The sequence below is a fragment of the Accipiter gentilis genome, chromosome 10, assembly GCF_929443795.1.
Source record: "Accipiter gentilis chromosome 10, bAccGen1.1, whole genome shotgun sequence".
Lineage (NCBI taxonomy): Eukaryota > Metazoa > Chordata > Aves > Accipitriformes > Accipitridae > Astur > Astur gentilis.
In genome coordinates this window covers 40,701,984-40,716,587 of record NC_064889.1, presented here as the reverse complement: position 1 = coordinate 40,716,587, position 14,604 = coordinate 40,701,984, and the positions used below count along the sequence as shown (strand labels likewise).

The following is a 14,604-nucleotide window of genomic DNA, read 5'->3' as shown; positions in this document are numbered from 1 at the left end:
CCGCAGTGACGGCCCTGGCTGTGGGGGCCAGTGGCTCTGCGGGGGCTGCCCGGACCGTCTCTGGTGCCCTGGCTCTGGGCAGGGTCTGTCCCTGACCCCCTCCCCATCCTCATCCCTGCACCTGGTGGCCCGCGACCCCTGCAGTCCCGTCCCCTTACCCGCTCAGCCCCACAGCACCTGTCCCCCATGAGTAATGTGTCCCTACAGCACCGCCATGCTGCCCCACGGCACTGCTGCCACAGGCTCTCAGCCTCCAGCACCATGGCCCAGACCCCTCCGCCCCACATCCCCGCTGCCTGCGCTGCACTGGCCCCTGGACGCCAGGTCCCTGCTCGGCCGGGGCAGACGGCAAGTTGTCAAGTAAACAGAGGAAAATTACTGCGTGCTCGGCCCGGCGCTGCTGCCGGGAGCCAAGCACTGTACAGCCGGGGCCGGCGCTGTGGGCATGCCCTCCCCATGCCACGGCCAGCCCCGCTGACGCCCTCGCAGTGGTCTGGGACCCCGCCACCCCCCAGGCAGACAGCGTGGCTCCCGCCGTCCCTCGTGCCAGCCGGCGTGGGCGGGCAGGGCTATGGCGGTGCTGGCGATGCTGAAACAGGGTGGTATTTGGGGCGGGGGGGGGGGGGGGGGGGGGGCGCGGCTGCCCGCCCAGCGCTGCTGTTTACTGCATGGGACTGCCGGTGGCTGCCGTGGCACAGCTCCAAGCACTCGCCCCACTCGTCATGTCCCCTGCGCCGGGCTGTGCGTGGGGTCTGGACAGCCGGGAACCATCATCTGCTCGGGGCCACGCAGGGTGACAGGCAGCGCCCCGCACCCAGAGTCCACGGGCAGCAGGGGGGTCATGGCAGGGCTGGTGTCTGTCCCGCCACCGCCCGCCGGGCAGGGTGACCCCAGCCGGGGAGGTGTGCCTGCCTAATCCCTGCACACCAGGCGATTGTGGTGCCCAAAGCCGCAGCATCCGGGCTTAGCGCTCATGTGCGCAGCACAAGCCTCTTAGGGTGCTGGCCCACCATGCTCCCTCCCCACCATGGACAGCCAGCCCAGCCTGCTGACACAGGGGGGCTCACAGCCCTGCACCCCATGGCACTGCTCACGGTGCTCGGTGCTTGGCACTGCTCGTGGCTGCTGCCCGGCCCGTGGCCCGGGCTAGCTCCCAGGAGAGCGGGGGTGCCGGCAGGCAGAGCCAAATGATTTAATTAAGGGCTCCTGGCAGCGAGAGGACAGAGCCGATTAGCGGCCAGAGGAGAGCGTGTGCTGGCAGGGAGCTGGAGCCCCGGCCGGCAGCGCTGCAGCTGCTGCTGCCTTATGTCTGCCTCGCTCACCTGTGTGGGGCCACAGGGCAGGCAGCGGGGCTGTGGGGCAGGCTGTCTTCTGGTGCAGCCCATCCATGCTGGGTGGCCCACTTCCTCGTCTGTGGCTGTGGCCATCAACCGTGGGTGCTCGGGGGCACGGTCTGGGGCCATGGTGTCCCTAGTCCCCACACCCTGGACAGAAAGGCGGACGCGGAGCTGGCCCTGCAGCCCTGCACAGGCCCACACCTATTTACAGTTACGACAGATAAATTACAGCACTGCGCAAAGGGTCTCAAAGGCGCGCGAGGGCAGCACCACAGGATGAACCCCCCACCCCCCACACAGATCCCCCCCCTGCCCCACAGATCCCCTCCCCACAGAGGTCCAGGTTCCGCTCGCCATGCCTCACCCGCAGCCAGCCCAGCCGCGTCCATCGTCCCGTGCGTGCCCAGCACGGCGCAGCATCCTCACCGGGACAGGCAGGGTCCCACACAGCCTGCGCCGTGCCCGGAGGAGGATGATGCTGGGAAGGGAGGCAGCGGCTGCCTCAGCAGCGGAGCTGGCACAGCCCTCCCACTCCAGCTGCAGGCTCAGAAGTGGCTCTCGGCCGTGGTCTCGGGGAACTCGTAGCAGTGGTGCCGGTCCCCCAGGGTGAGGTGCTCGGCAGTGCTGCGTCCGGTCCTCTCGAGGTAGTGGGTGCTGGGGCGTGTGGCAGCCGGGCTGCGCCCCAGCCCGTTGGCACAGCCACTCACCAGCTGGTGCTTCTCGCAGGCGCTGCCGGCACCATTGCGGGCGCTGGGCGTGTGGCTGTATGTGTGCTTGTACTCCTCCGCCAGGTCCTTCCCCAGCTTCCAGCGCTGCCACCTCTTCAGCAGCTCTGCCTGTACCTGCAGGCAGCTGCCGTCAGTGTGGGCCCGTGCCCGGCAGCTGCCCAAGCTCCCCACAGCTGCCCACTCCTGTGCCATCCTGCTCACCTCCTTGTTGACGAAGCAGTAGAGAATGGCCACCAGCATCCCCTGGGTGGAGGGAGGAGAGGCATGAGAGGCTCTTGGCCAGACCCCAACCCCAAATGTGGTCTGGTCACTCCCAAGATGGAGGGTCCCCATGGAGGGCCAGTCCCGTGTGGGGCTGGGCTCACCTGGAAGGAGCTCAGGAAGAGGTCAAAGAAGAGCTTGACATAGCGCAGGGTGCCCTGGGCATGCTCGTCCGTGACAAAAGCGAAGACCACCTCATGGATGCCCAGCAGCGGGATCAGCGTCAGTGTGGACTTGGCCAGCCTGCGTCATCAGTGGGGGGAGTCACAGGGTGGGCACACACACACACCCCCCTCCCCAGCGTGTGCACCATGGGCCTGCGAGGCCGGGGCTGTGCCCGACACCCACCTGAACTTGTAGTCAGTGTAGCGCATTTGGTGCGCGCGGAGCTTGGAGACGAGGATCTGGATGATGCGGATGAAGATGAAGAAGTTGATCTGCAATGGAGCGGAGTGAGCCATGAGGGGCAGGGCTGGGCTGGGCAGGGGCAGGCAGGACAGCTCTGTCCCCTGCCCAGGGCAGCCCCTCTTGCACCAGGTTCGGGGCCCTCGCAGACACCAAGCGAGGGGCTGCAGTGGGCAGAGCCACAGCCCCGGGCTCACCAGGATGGCCAGGAACACAGGAAAGCGAAGGATCCACCAGAAGCCCATGTTGTTGTTGGTGGTCCAGCACCTGCAGAGGGGAGGGACGGGACTGCTGGGCAGCCCCTTGACTGGGCGGCTGCTGGAGCCTCGTGTGGCATCGGCAGCCCCAGCTGAGCAAATGCCATGCCCTGGCACCCTGCTGCTTGCACGGGGCGATGGCGTGAAGCCTCTCTGGGGCTGTCACACCATCCCCACCATCCCTTGGTGTGTCCCACGTGCACCCGCCTGTGCCCCGCACACCCATCCATGCCCCACACATCTGCAGTCACCGACCTGCTGCAGGGGCTGGTACTCACTGGATGTTTTCGTAGAGGAATTTCACGACGACCCAAGGGATGAGGAACAGCACAGGTGCCCCTGGAGGGGAGGCAGGCAGGGGGCAGGTGAGGGACAGCAGGGGACAGGGTCAGTGGACAGGGATGGGGAGCCAGCCCACCCGCACTCACCCCAGCCGATGCACAGGTAGAGGGTGAAGTAGCTCCTCTCAGAGAAGACAGCCACTACCAGGAGGTTGTGCAGGTAGATGCCCTCCACCAGCAGCCAGCAGTAGTTGGCCACGATGCCATACTGCATGAAGACTGTAGCCGTCCGGCAGCCTGCGGCTGCCTGGGGGCAGGGGTCAGGGCTGCGACACCACCTGCGCCCCTGGCCCCACCAGCCCCATGGCTCACCTCATCGCTCAGCCAGATGTGCACATAGTCGTCATCAATCTTGTCGCTGTAGTGGGTCTTGAGCAGGGCGTCGATGACCAGCACAGAGACACCCTTCAGGATGAAGGAGGCGAAGAGGTTCATGTGGATGTAGTTCCTCATGCAGTGCAGCTTGCTGCAGAGGTGGGAAGCTGCCGTCAGTGTCCGTGCCCAGACCCCCAGCACGGCCGTCGCCTGTCCCCCAACTCCCACCCCCGGCCCCCTGGCACGGCTCCCACCAGCCCCCAAGCCAGGTAGCCGTGCCCGTGCCCCTACCTGAAGCCCAGCAGCAGGGCCAGAGCAAGGAGCAGTGCACACAGTGACACTGAGTAGCCCACAGTGTACATCACCTTGAAGCTACCATAGGTTTTGGCAAATTTTTCCTGGAGAGGGAGAGAGCAAGTGAGGGCAGGGGCAGGCAGGGCAGGGAGCCCTGCACCAGCTGCCCCCCCAGCTCTGCCCACCTGCGCCTCCAGGTCCTCAGCGTCCAGCTCGCACTGTGTGGCATTGCGCAGGGACTGTCCCCGGGGGCCCGTCACCCACTGCCCATCAGGCCCGCAGGTCTTGAAGACATGTCTGTGCTTCACTGAGAGGGGAAGGGGGGGGACGATGGGGTGTGCCGGGCCCCAGAGTCGCTGTGGGCACTGTGCACCGGCCCAGGCGTGACCGCCTGGAGCAGCATGTGCATACATGCGTGTGCACACACAACACACATGCATATGTGCACACGCGCACCCCCCAGCCATTACCTTTCTGGTACCAGGGCAGGAACCAGGGGCAGGGGACGCTGGCGGTGCTGTTGGGCAGCGTGTCGGGCCAGCAGGAGAACTTGTCAAAGGTGCGGTTACAGACCAGCTCTGCGGAGGGACGGGACGGACAGTGCCCTTGGCCTCACCCATGCAGGGAGCCGGGCGCCAGGTCCCCCACCAGCACCTCTCCCCCCAGTCCCCATCCTGCTGGGACCCTGCGCTGGCTCTCACCTGTGGGTGCGGGCAGGCGGCTCATGTTGCGGTGGCACTCCTCGCTGTACGCCTTCCATCTCTCGAAGAGGAAATCCGTGATCTGGGCAGAGGGGCCCTGGGGACACCGGGGAGCGTCACCCGTGCCCTGCCCGTGGGGGCCACCATGCCTTGCCAGGCAGCGACCCCGGCTCAGGGACGGCCACGGGTGAGTGCAGGCTAACGTGCCATGCCGTGCTATGTGGATGGCAGGGCAGGCAGGAGAGGGCAGCGGCCACTGCACAGCATGCCATGGTGAGGGGCTGCTGCAGGCAGAGGTGAATTGGCGGTGGCTCGGGAGCAGACAGCGGGCGGGGAGCAGGGCAGAGCACCATCGTGCATCATGGCCCGTCCTTACCTGGCAGCAAAGCAGCAGCAGCAGCAGGAGGCTGAGGAGACGTGGCTGGGACATCCCTCCGCTGGGCTGTGAGCCGCATGGGGAGCACGGCAGGGTGCCTGGCTTCCTACCGGCCCTCGGCAGCTCCTCTGCCCTGGCGGCGAGGGCCCTGGCGCATGGGCGACCCTGCACGAGACACCAGGTCATGGTGATGCATGTGGCAGGACCTGTCCCAGGGCAGAGCTGGGTAATGCACGGCTGCAGCAGGCGGGCGCGGGAAGGGAGGCTGCGCCGGTGCAGAGCCAGCCCTGGTCACGGCACCATGCTCCTGTCCCCGTCCTCGCCCGACCCTGCCTGGCTTTAATGTTCAGCTGGTTGTTTGTGAGGCTGAAGAGCCGCAGTGTACCTGCCATTTCCTCCCCAGGACAGCATCGGACGGAACTGCAGCCACACAACCCCTCCGCCTGCTGAGCCAAAACCCCAGCCCCTGCGTGGCCGGTGTGCGACCACGCGTGGGACATCACCCCTGCGCAGGGTGGACCCTCGCACCTCCCCAAGGCAACGCTGCCTCTGGACCCCCCTGAGCACAGACCTGGGCTGGGGCCACCCCACGCTGTTGCCGGTGCCCAGCTATGGGTTGGTGCTGAGCCCCAAGAGCCCAGGACCCCAGTGGCAGCCGGGACCCCCTCCTCGCGCCCAAGCATAATCTCAGGGCAGGGTCTGGCACTGGGGTTGCCTCCCCTCCCCATCACCTCCCTGCTTGTGGCAGCACCGATTTCAGATCTGCTTCCAGCGGTGGAGGTGGCCAGGCCCCTGGGGTGGCCCTTGGAGCGCACTGTCCCTGGCCCCACAGGTCTCCCCGGTGGCAGCACCCACCTGAGGATAGAGGTGGGCAGGGAGCCGACAGCAGCACTGGGATGGGGATGGCTGCCAGCTCCAGGGTGGTTAACCATTAACCCGCAGGGATCCCCGGCTCATGGGGCTGCCGTGGCCCTGGGACCAGCTCAGCCTGGCCGTGCTGCCGTGGGTCCATGGCCCCAGCTCAGGTGAGCGGCGCAGTGCTTCAGCTGACGGGGTGCCCAGGAGCTCCTGCACAAAGCCTGGCTCACGAGGTGCCGTAATTCCCTCCATCCCCCTAAGCTGGTTACAGGGCTCCTGAGCGGGATTTCAACTCTTCCGACAAGGGGTCATTCTGACAGCAGCCCCACAGCACGGTGCGGCCATGTGGGCTGAGTGCAGCCGAGATGGGGGGACGGGACAGACAGCAGTGCCGGTGCCACCGCAGACATTATGGCATCACCCCCCCCGGCCTCCCCCCGGGGTACCGGCCAGAGCGCCGCGCTCCCCGACCAGCCACCGCTCCCAGGGCTCGCCGCTCTGCCCATGCCTATTTTTATCCCTGGGAAAATCGTGCTTCCTCCATGCAGACCCACTCGCCATGTCACAAGCAGCTGCATGAGAAGCTCATTAATCAGTGCGTGGGGCTCCAGATGCGGCTTGGGGAGCTGGACCTGCCAGTACGCGCCTTATTTAGACAGTCCCAGGACAGAAGGAATTGTCTCCTGGGACAGTCCTCTCTGGGTGGGCTCTGGGAACAGGGACCTCGGGTGGGCATCCAACAGCCACCTGCCCACCCCAGCATCCCTATCCTCGTTCCCCTGCCAGCCCCACCCCAGCTTTTCTGTCCTCATCCCCCTGCCACGGCCACCCCAGCATCCCTGTCCTCGTCCCCCTGCAACCCCACGCCAGCATCCCACCCTGCCCCATCCTGTCACTGCCATGGCCTGGCTCCATGGGAACCTCCCAGTGCCCAGCCCCTGCCCTGAGCATCCCTGCCCCGCTGCAGGTCAGCAGCAAACTTGCTACCAGACCCTCTCCACTGCTCGGGGAGGCAGCTTTGGGGCAGAGGTGTCTCTATTTTTAGCTGCCTGCAATGGGATTTAGCAGCAGGGAGGCCTCTGCCCTAGACTCCCCCCGGGCTGGCAGCAGCTCCTCCGGCCCCGGGGCCCTGTCGTGGCCAAGCTGGGCAGACTGCACTGGGTGAGGGGTCCTGGCGCACGGCGCTGGTCACGCTCCTCGCCTCGGGCACGGGGCTCCCCCTTTTGCAGCGGGGCCCTGCCCAGGCCCTTTGCCCCAGCTGCCCGCCGTGCCGTGCGGCCACAGTGCTGTGCCGGCCCCCCGCTCCCGGCGGTGCAAGGGACCCCCGTCAGTTCGGCCACCCCACGGTGCGCTCTCAGAGACGCAGGCTATTTCTAGCAGACACGTGGGCGTGCAGGAGTAGCTGTGGCCCAATTGTCCCTGGTTCAGTGCAGATGGGCAGCGGCAAGGAAGGAGCAGTGGTCACATGCAGCTGCGACAGTGGGGTCTGGGGTGGCTCGGACCACCAGCAGCACCAAGCACCTCCCTGGGAACTGGTACTGCCAGCGTCAGTGCCCGCAGTGCTCAGAGCAGCGGTCACTGATGGCTGAGCATGCCATGGCCACCGGTGGCAGAAGCCCCTCTCAGCCGTGTCCACTGCTTCTGGATGCTGCACCATGGGAGGGACCCGGCTCCACGTCACCACCTCCCCTCACCCTGCCACATTCCCCTGCCCCAGCACCTCGTCCTCAGCCAGGACCAGGCTTTGGGGGACCCCTGCCACACTGAGTTGTGGGCACTGGGTAGAGGGTGCCCAGCATATGAGCGGGCACATCTGCTGGGGCTGCGGTACACCGCAGTGGGCGCACAGAGGACTTTTGCCCCATGCTGGCGTTGGGCAACACAGCATGTTCCCGTGTCACGGCTCTGCGGCTGCTGACCCCTGCAGAGGCTGGGCTGCAAACACCCGGCGCTGCTCTGCTGCCACAGCTGCGAAGGGGAGATCTTCTGCTCATGGTGGGAGAGGAAGAAAGAGGAACCAGCCCCGGGATGGCTGTGCCCAGGCAGGGAAGGGGTCAATGCCAGCAGCCCCAGCGCTGGGGGGCCAGAGGTGTCACACGCAGGCACCATCGTCTGCCCTTGGGGTGGGGGCAGTGGGGCGGTTGCTGGCACCTGCATTCATGTGCTGAGCCTTTCCCAAGCCAGTGGTGCCAAACCCTGCAGCAGCAGGGGCAAAGCAAGGACCTCCTCTCCCCACCGACCGGCTTCCCTGCAGTCCCTGGACCTGCGGCTAATGGCCTGGCAGCCACCAGCCCCAGGGGGTTACTGGCAGGCAGGGAACCAGGGTGCACAGCTTGGGGAGGGTGTGGGCCGAGCCGAGTACTGGGGCACGCTGTGCCACCAAGCTGCTGCCACCACTGCGGCATCACACCAAGCTGTCAGGAATGGATAGAAACAGGCTTGCATTGGCATTTTTGCCCCCCACTTGTGGATGTGCAGCCCCTGTGCTGCCCTGCAGCAGCTCTGTGCTGGCATAGACCCCTGCAGTCAGCTGAGCACCCAGCCCTTCCTGGGGGAGAGAGATGCTCTCCTCCTCCAACCCAGGTCAGCCTCCCTTCAGGGTTTTGCCACTCCGGCCCCTCTGGCTGGCGCCTGGCTCTGGCTGCCATCACACGTGTGGAGGAACGAGCTCCACATCTGGGATCGCTGCAGCCAATTGCCACATGGATCAACGGCTTGGTGAAGCCTCCATGGGGACACTCATGGGCATCTGCAACGTGACCCAGGAGCACCCGGGCACAGCCACAGCCCCACACAAGCGCTGGGAGGCTGGCGCAGCCCGCTGACCACAGCCCTCCACAGGGCTTTCGCATCCCTGGATGGGGTGGGAACACAGCCTCCCCACGAGCGCAGCCCCACACCCAGCACAGCACCACTTGCTCAGGAGACAGCAGCGGGGGCTGCGTGCCCTCCATATGCAGGGATTAGCCCCCAGTGCGCTAATGCAGTGCTTTCCACGGCTGGCTTGGCTTTGAGCTCAGAGCTACAAGCCAGCGCGGCAGGGGCTTCGGCACTTGGCAGGGGAGGGGACGGTGCAGGGCCAGAGCTGATGCAATGCCAGCGCGAGCCTGGCACTGCAGATGCTGCTCCACTTTCAGCCCAGGACCACGACAAGCAGAACAAGCGGTGGGGAGGCCCTGGAGGTCTGTCCCGCACCCTGAGCTGCCCCTGCCTGTGTTCCTGCCCTGAGCTCGGGGATGCCTCCTGTGCCCCACCTGCAATGCACAACTGCTCCAGTCCTCCCCCGTGAAGCACCAAGTACCAGGAACTTTCGCAACAGAGGAACAGCTGAACTGCCTGGAGCAGCCCTCATGCTGCAACACCGCAGCTCGTTTGCACAGAGCTACATGATTATGGAAACACTGAGCGGCGGCACACGGAGAGAGCCGACGTCACCGGGCACCGACGATGTCGGGTTCTGTGTCACTTTGGACCAAGAAAACCTAAACCAACCCTGACAACGTTTTTGTCAACATCAACACAGGATGCAAACAAACGGCACTCCCCCCCCCCCCCCCCCCCCGCCCATGCCATCAGGACAAATGCTCTTTGCATCACCTCCATGACTGCCCTGCTACTGAAAGGGATGGTCAAGGACATTGTCCACAGCTGCCCAGTACCAGAGAGGGAGTGTGGTCTGCAAGCACAGCTGGCAGCCAGGCAGTGGTCAAATAAGCTTGCTGCCTGGCAGGCTCTGGTGAGGGGATACTGAGCCACACAGCACCTTGGTGCTGGCTCAGGGAGACAGATTTTTCTTGTTCATCACATTGCACGAAAACCTGTGAAACACAGGAGGATGGCATGAGAGACACGGCATGACACGTGTGGTTAGCATGTCACAGGGGAAGCACAGGACCAGGAAAAGCCTGGGAAAAGCCTAGGAAAAGGTCAGTGCAGACAGGCGTCTGCGCATGCACACCTGCACTGGGAGCTCAGCACCTGCCTCCCCAGAGCAGCTTGTGTCACGAATGAATGCTGCGGTCATTATGGAGCTGGGGACAACCTCCTGGTACCTCACTGAGGAGTGAGCTCAAACCCTGCTCTGCCGAGGTGCAGATGTGCAAGTGACATTGCCCATAGCTGCCCTGCCGCAGCCCATCCTGGAAGGGGTTCTGGCGGGGTCCCTCCCTGTCCCGAGGTACCTGCAGCACCTGGGCACAGCCAGCCACCAGAGGCAGGTAGTGTGGCACTCATGCCCAGCCGCCCGCTGGCGCCTGCTGCTCACAGCCAAGTTCCCCAGACCCCTGGATCTGGGGTAGACAGACAAGGACTGGGGCTGTGGCTGTGGGGGACACAGGGCAGGGCAGGATGCAATGGAGGAGCACAAGGGGACAGAGCGGAATGGCTGTGCCATCTCCCCTGCATCCAGCTTGCCCAGAGCCTGCCTCTGCCTCTGCCTGGCACAGCGAGGTGTATGGCACAGCACTGTGCTTGGTGGCTGGTCTCAGCCCTGCACTGCTGATCAGGGCTTGCAGTCACATTTTTTCATTAACTATTTTTAATCCACATTTTGCCTCTTCTCCATTCAGCCTTTTCTCTTTTCCACCCTCCAGGCAACAGAACATAAAAAAAACCTGCACCGCAGCTTGCAGAAAGGAGCGCGGATTGGCGGGAAGGACAGGAGCCGGCAGCTGGGGCGGCACTAACATGCCGAGGAGGGGTCCTGCGGGCCCTAAATTTTCCTGCTGATGCACAGATAAAGCCGAGGAAACCGCAGGGGCAACCACTGAATTTGGCATGTGTCAGGACACCCGCAACGTGCTGCTGAGTGCTGCATGGGGCAAGGCGGCTACATTACAGGGTGCGGGGCAAGGCGCTGGGCAGACGCACGCTCGGCAGCGCTGGCTGGGCAGCAGCTGATGCCCCATCCTCTGCCCATCCATCTGCCACGGCTAACGGGGAGCCGGACTGACACCGGTGCGCCCTGCTCTCCCTTGCCGCCCCGATGGAGCCACCGGGCTGGGAAGCGCAGTGCCAGGCAGAGGTGATCTCGGCAGCTGCTTTGGAGATGCGCTTCCAACCACGAGGGCGGCAAGGTCACATACCCAACATGTCCTGGTTAAACAAAGCCATTTACCAACAGCGTGTTGACACAGCAGAGCTCGGGACAGAGTCACAAAGGGCACTCGCAATGGGCCCCTGCAACACCCGGCGAGCCTGGGGAGCGCTGGGAAGGGTAGAAAAGTGTCCCCTGCTTCCAACCCTCAGCAAGAAAGCCGCAGGCACTTCTGTGCCCACGGCAGGGAGACCCCGCGGGCACCACCCCGGCGAGGGGCTTCTCTGGCAGATGCTCCCAGCTCGCCAGAGCCCGGCTGGTATCATCCGCCCAGGGCTCACGACAGCCACGGCAGCACCCAGGGGTGCCGAGTTGCCCCACGGCCCCTTCTCAGGGACGCCGGAGGCAGCGGCTCAGGCGGGGAGCGGGGGCAGCCCAGCCGGGACCTCCGCGGCCCAGGACACGCCGTGCCGAGGGGCTCAGCCCCACCGCGACCGGCGCCCAGCACCGGGACGGCTCTGGGAGCTGCCGCTCCGCACTCCCGGGGCTCCGGCCGCAGCCCCGGGGATGCGCGGCCGCCACCCGAGTCCGCATCCACGCGACGGGGCGTGCGGCATCCCGCCGGACCGGGAGCCCCGAGACCGCGGGGATGGGCGCTGCCCTCCCTCCTGCCCCGCCCCTTCCCCGTACCTGTCGGGGCTGGGCTCGCGGCGGCTCCCGGGCGCATCTCGGTGCTGGCGGGGACCGGGACCGGGACCGGGACCGGCGCGCTCGGCCGCTCCGGCGAAAACTTTTGCCGGAGCCGCGGCGGCGGCGGCTGTGGCGGCTCGGGGGGAGGGACCGGCGCGGGGGGAGGGACCGCGGCCGAGGAGCCGCGTCCCGCCGCCCCGCTCCTCCCGCCGGCACGGGGGGCGGGGGGGGGGGGGGGCGCAGCCCAGTGCCCCCCGCCCCGCCCCGCCCGGCGCCGCCGGTCCCGGGCGCTCGGCGCTGCGCACGCCGCGGCGCTGCCTGCGCGGCCCCGCGTCACCGGCGGCCGCGCCCGGGAGCTGCGGGGGAGCCGGCGCTTGTCCCCGCCGCCGGTCCCCGCCGCCGGTCCCCGCCGCCCTCTTCTCCGCCCCGCCCCGCTCCCGGGCACCGGCTTCCCACCGGCGGGGACGGGGCTGACGGAGCGGCGGGGGCAGCTGGAGCGCACCGGCCCTCAGGGGAGAGAGACGGGGGTGCCCGCGGCTCCGGGGGGCCGGTGCAGCCCCCCGCTGGGCGCAGCGGGGTCCGCCGGAGAGGGCTCCCCAGGCCCCAGCGAGGCGGCAGGGCTTCGGGGCTCTCCTGCGGTCCCCGGGGGTTTCCCGGCACCGTCCCGTGTGTGTCCCCCCTCCATCCCCATCCCGCGTCCCGGTCCTGCCAGTGCGCAGAGCTGGCAGCTCCTGCGGCGGGAGCAGGGCTCGCCCCCCCCCCCCCCCCCCCCGAGGACCCGGACAAACCTCTGCCGTGCAGCCGGGAGCTGCCTCGACCCCCGCGTTCCGGCCACCGCTGGCGGTGACGGGTCGGTGGCCGCCGCACGCTGTCCTGCTGCAGCACAACCAGGTAAACACATCCCAGGGCAGCAGCAAATGCCCTGGGCACCCCCCGAGCCCCAGGGTCTGGAGCGTGGCCTGGGCAGGGACCCCGGCCGCGGGGGTGCCAGCAGCCGACCCACCGCCCTGCCTCAGCCCTTGGGCACAAACATTTACCTTGGGCAGACAGCCGTGGTGGCCATGCAGGCCATGGCAGCTCGGACACACCAAGCGTCCTCCTACCTGGACCCCGGCCAGCCCAGCCCCCCGGAGCCCCCCAGCCAGTGCCCCCAGCCAGGGTGTCACTCTGCTCAGCCACCCACTCGCTGGAAGCCCCTGCGGGTGTGGACAGAGTGGCCCGGCTGCCTGGGCACACGCTGGGGCTTGCAGGTGCCTCACCAGTGCTGGGGGTGGTCGGCCCCCCCCAGAGGCAGCCCTTGCACCCCTCTGGGTCAGGAGGAGGCTGTGGAGGGGGAGGGCTCACAGCCCCCCGCCCTGCCCAGTGCGTGCAGAGGGGTGACCTGTGGAAGCCCCTCCAGGCAGCAGGGCCTGGGGCTTGGCTCGCTGCCCGTGAGGTGGGGGGGGTGCCTGGGCAGAGGGCACGATGAGACCAGGGGGGGCCAGCCAGCTACAGCGAGTGCAAACACCGCTGGCAACAGGCTGTTGACAGTCCCGAGGCCTCTCGTTTTCCGATGCTCAGAGATAAGAACTGCTCCCGCGCTGTGCAGCTTCTGGACGCTCCGTGCTCCAGGCTGTGTCTGGCACATGCTGTCCTGCCAGTGTGGCTGCGGCGCAGCTCAGCTGCCATAAGGGATGTGGGAAGAGGGTATGCCAGTGCCAGGAGCGCAGGGCTGGCGCAGCTGGTGGGACCGTGGCCCGGCTGGAACGTCCCTGCCGCTGGCCGGCACAGGGCTGAGCGGGGCTCTGTGCTGCTGGAGGGTGATGGCCAGCTGGATCAGGGCCCTGCAGCTCCATCACTCTCCTGCTCCATGTTGGCCTTTTGCATAGGTGCAAAGCAGCACCCACCTGCCCTGGAAGCGGTGCCGGGGTGGCTGGGGGCATGACCCAGCGCAGCCCGGCCAGGGCCAGGCAGCCCCCAGCCCCTCACAAGGAAAGAGGGCTTAGTTCGCCCCACACTCACCTGCCCACGGCTCTCACACAGGGCCAGGCAAGGGAACAAAGCAGCCATGCCAGCCAGCATCATTAGACTTCGTTAAGGTGACGAGCTTTCACTTCGCTGCTGTCCCAGGCTGGCTCTGTTCCACCTGCTAGAGCCCAATTAGTGTCACATCCAGGAGGCAGCTCCCACGAAGAGGCAGAGGCGGGCAGGCGCCCTTGGCACAGCTCTGCCCAGGAGCTGCCTGCTCGGCTGAGACTGGGCACAGCTCGGCACAGGGCTGGCCCCGAGACCCTGGCCCATGGCTCCCCACTGCGTGGGGGCGGGAGGTGCTGGGCTCATCCCCTGCCTTGGGGTCAGGCTGGGGGCACAGAACAGGGTGAAGACTCCCCTGCTTGGTGCAATGCCGAGGGGACGAGCCTTGCTCTCCTCCCTCCATTCCTGGGGAGCTCAGCTCCCAGCCTGAGCCCTCCCACAGCAGGAGGGGAAACAGCATCCCCCCCCCCCCGCCCAAGAAGGACACCAGGCCCTGTGCTTGTTCCACTCTTTATTATATATTAAGGTCACAGATAGTCCAGTTCTTTGATCCCTCGGGGACACTACGCACAGGGGTGCACACAGCAGAGGGGCTGGTGCCTGCAGCCCCCCCGTGCAGGGTAGTGCAGGGCAAGGGGGGGCCGTGAGGCAGCCTCGGTGCACTCGGGGCTGGGGTCTGCCCTGGCCTCGTTGGAATGGCCAGTGGGGGCAGTTGAGGCCGCAGAACAGTGCTGAACGGACGCCCCCACCCGAGGCCAGGTCTCGTGGAGGGGGAGCACGCCGCGGGCGAGGGAACGCTGGGTCCTCGGACACATGCTGCCTGGCCCTGGCCGGAGCCGGGGGACAGCAGCGCAGCTGCCGGCCTTGCCCCAGGCAAGGAGGGCTCCATCCCGTGCCTGGCCAGCAGGGCAGGGCGGCCAAGCGGCTGCCCCTTGCCCATGGGGTCCGTTCTCTGTCATCATTGGTATGAGGCACAATCCCTGAAGAGCCCAG

At 66.8% G+C, this 14,604-nt stretch overlaps 1 protein-coding gene across 1 annotated transcript; it reads right to left on the bottom strand.

Annotated features, from left to right (window-relative positions):
- Positions 1-1,676: 1,676 nt before the first annotated feature.
- On the bottom strand, positions 1,677-11,735 carry GCGR (glucagon receptor). Its single transcript, XM_049811882.1, has 14 exons — positions 11,599-11,735; positions 5,016-5,180; positions 4,640-4,736; positions 4,409-4,516; positions 4,124-4,245; positions 3,936-4,042; positions 3,642-3,795; positions 3,417-3,576; positions 3,267-3,327; positions 2,929-2,998; positions 2,675-2,763; positions 2,431-2,569; positions 2,267-2,308; positions 1,677-2,179 (listed from the first exon to the last, which is right to left on the bottom strand). Exons 2-14 carry the CDS (start codon positions 5,067-5,069, stop codon positions 1,883-1,885), a joined length of 1,500 nt encoding a protein of 499 aa, XP_049667839.1. The 5' UTR covers positions 5,070-5,180; positions 11,599-11,735; the 3' UTR covers positions 1,677-1,882.
- Between the last annotated feature and the right edge of the window lie 2,869 nt (positions 11,736-14,604).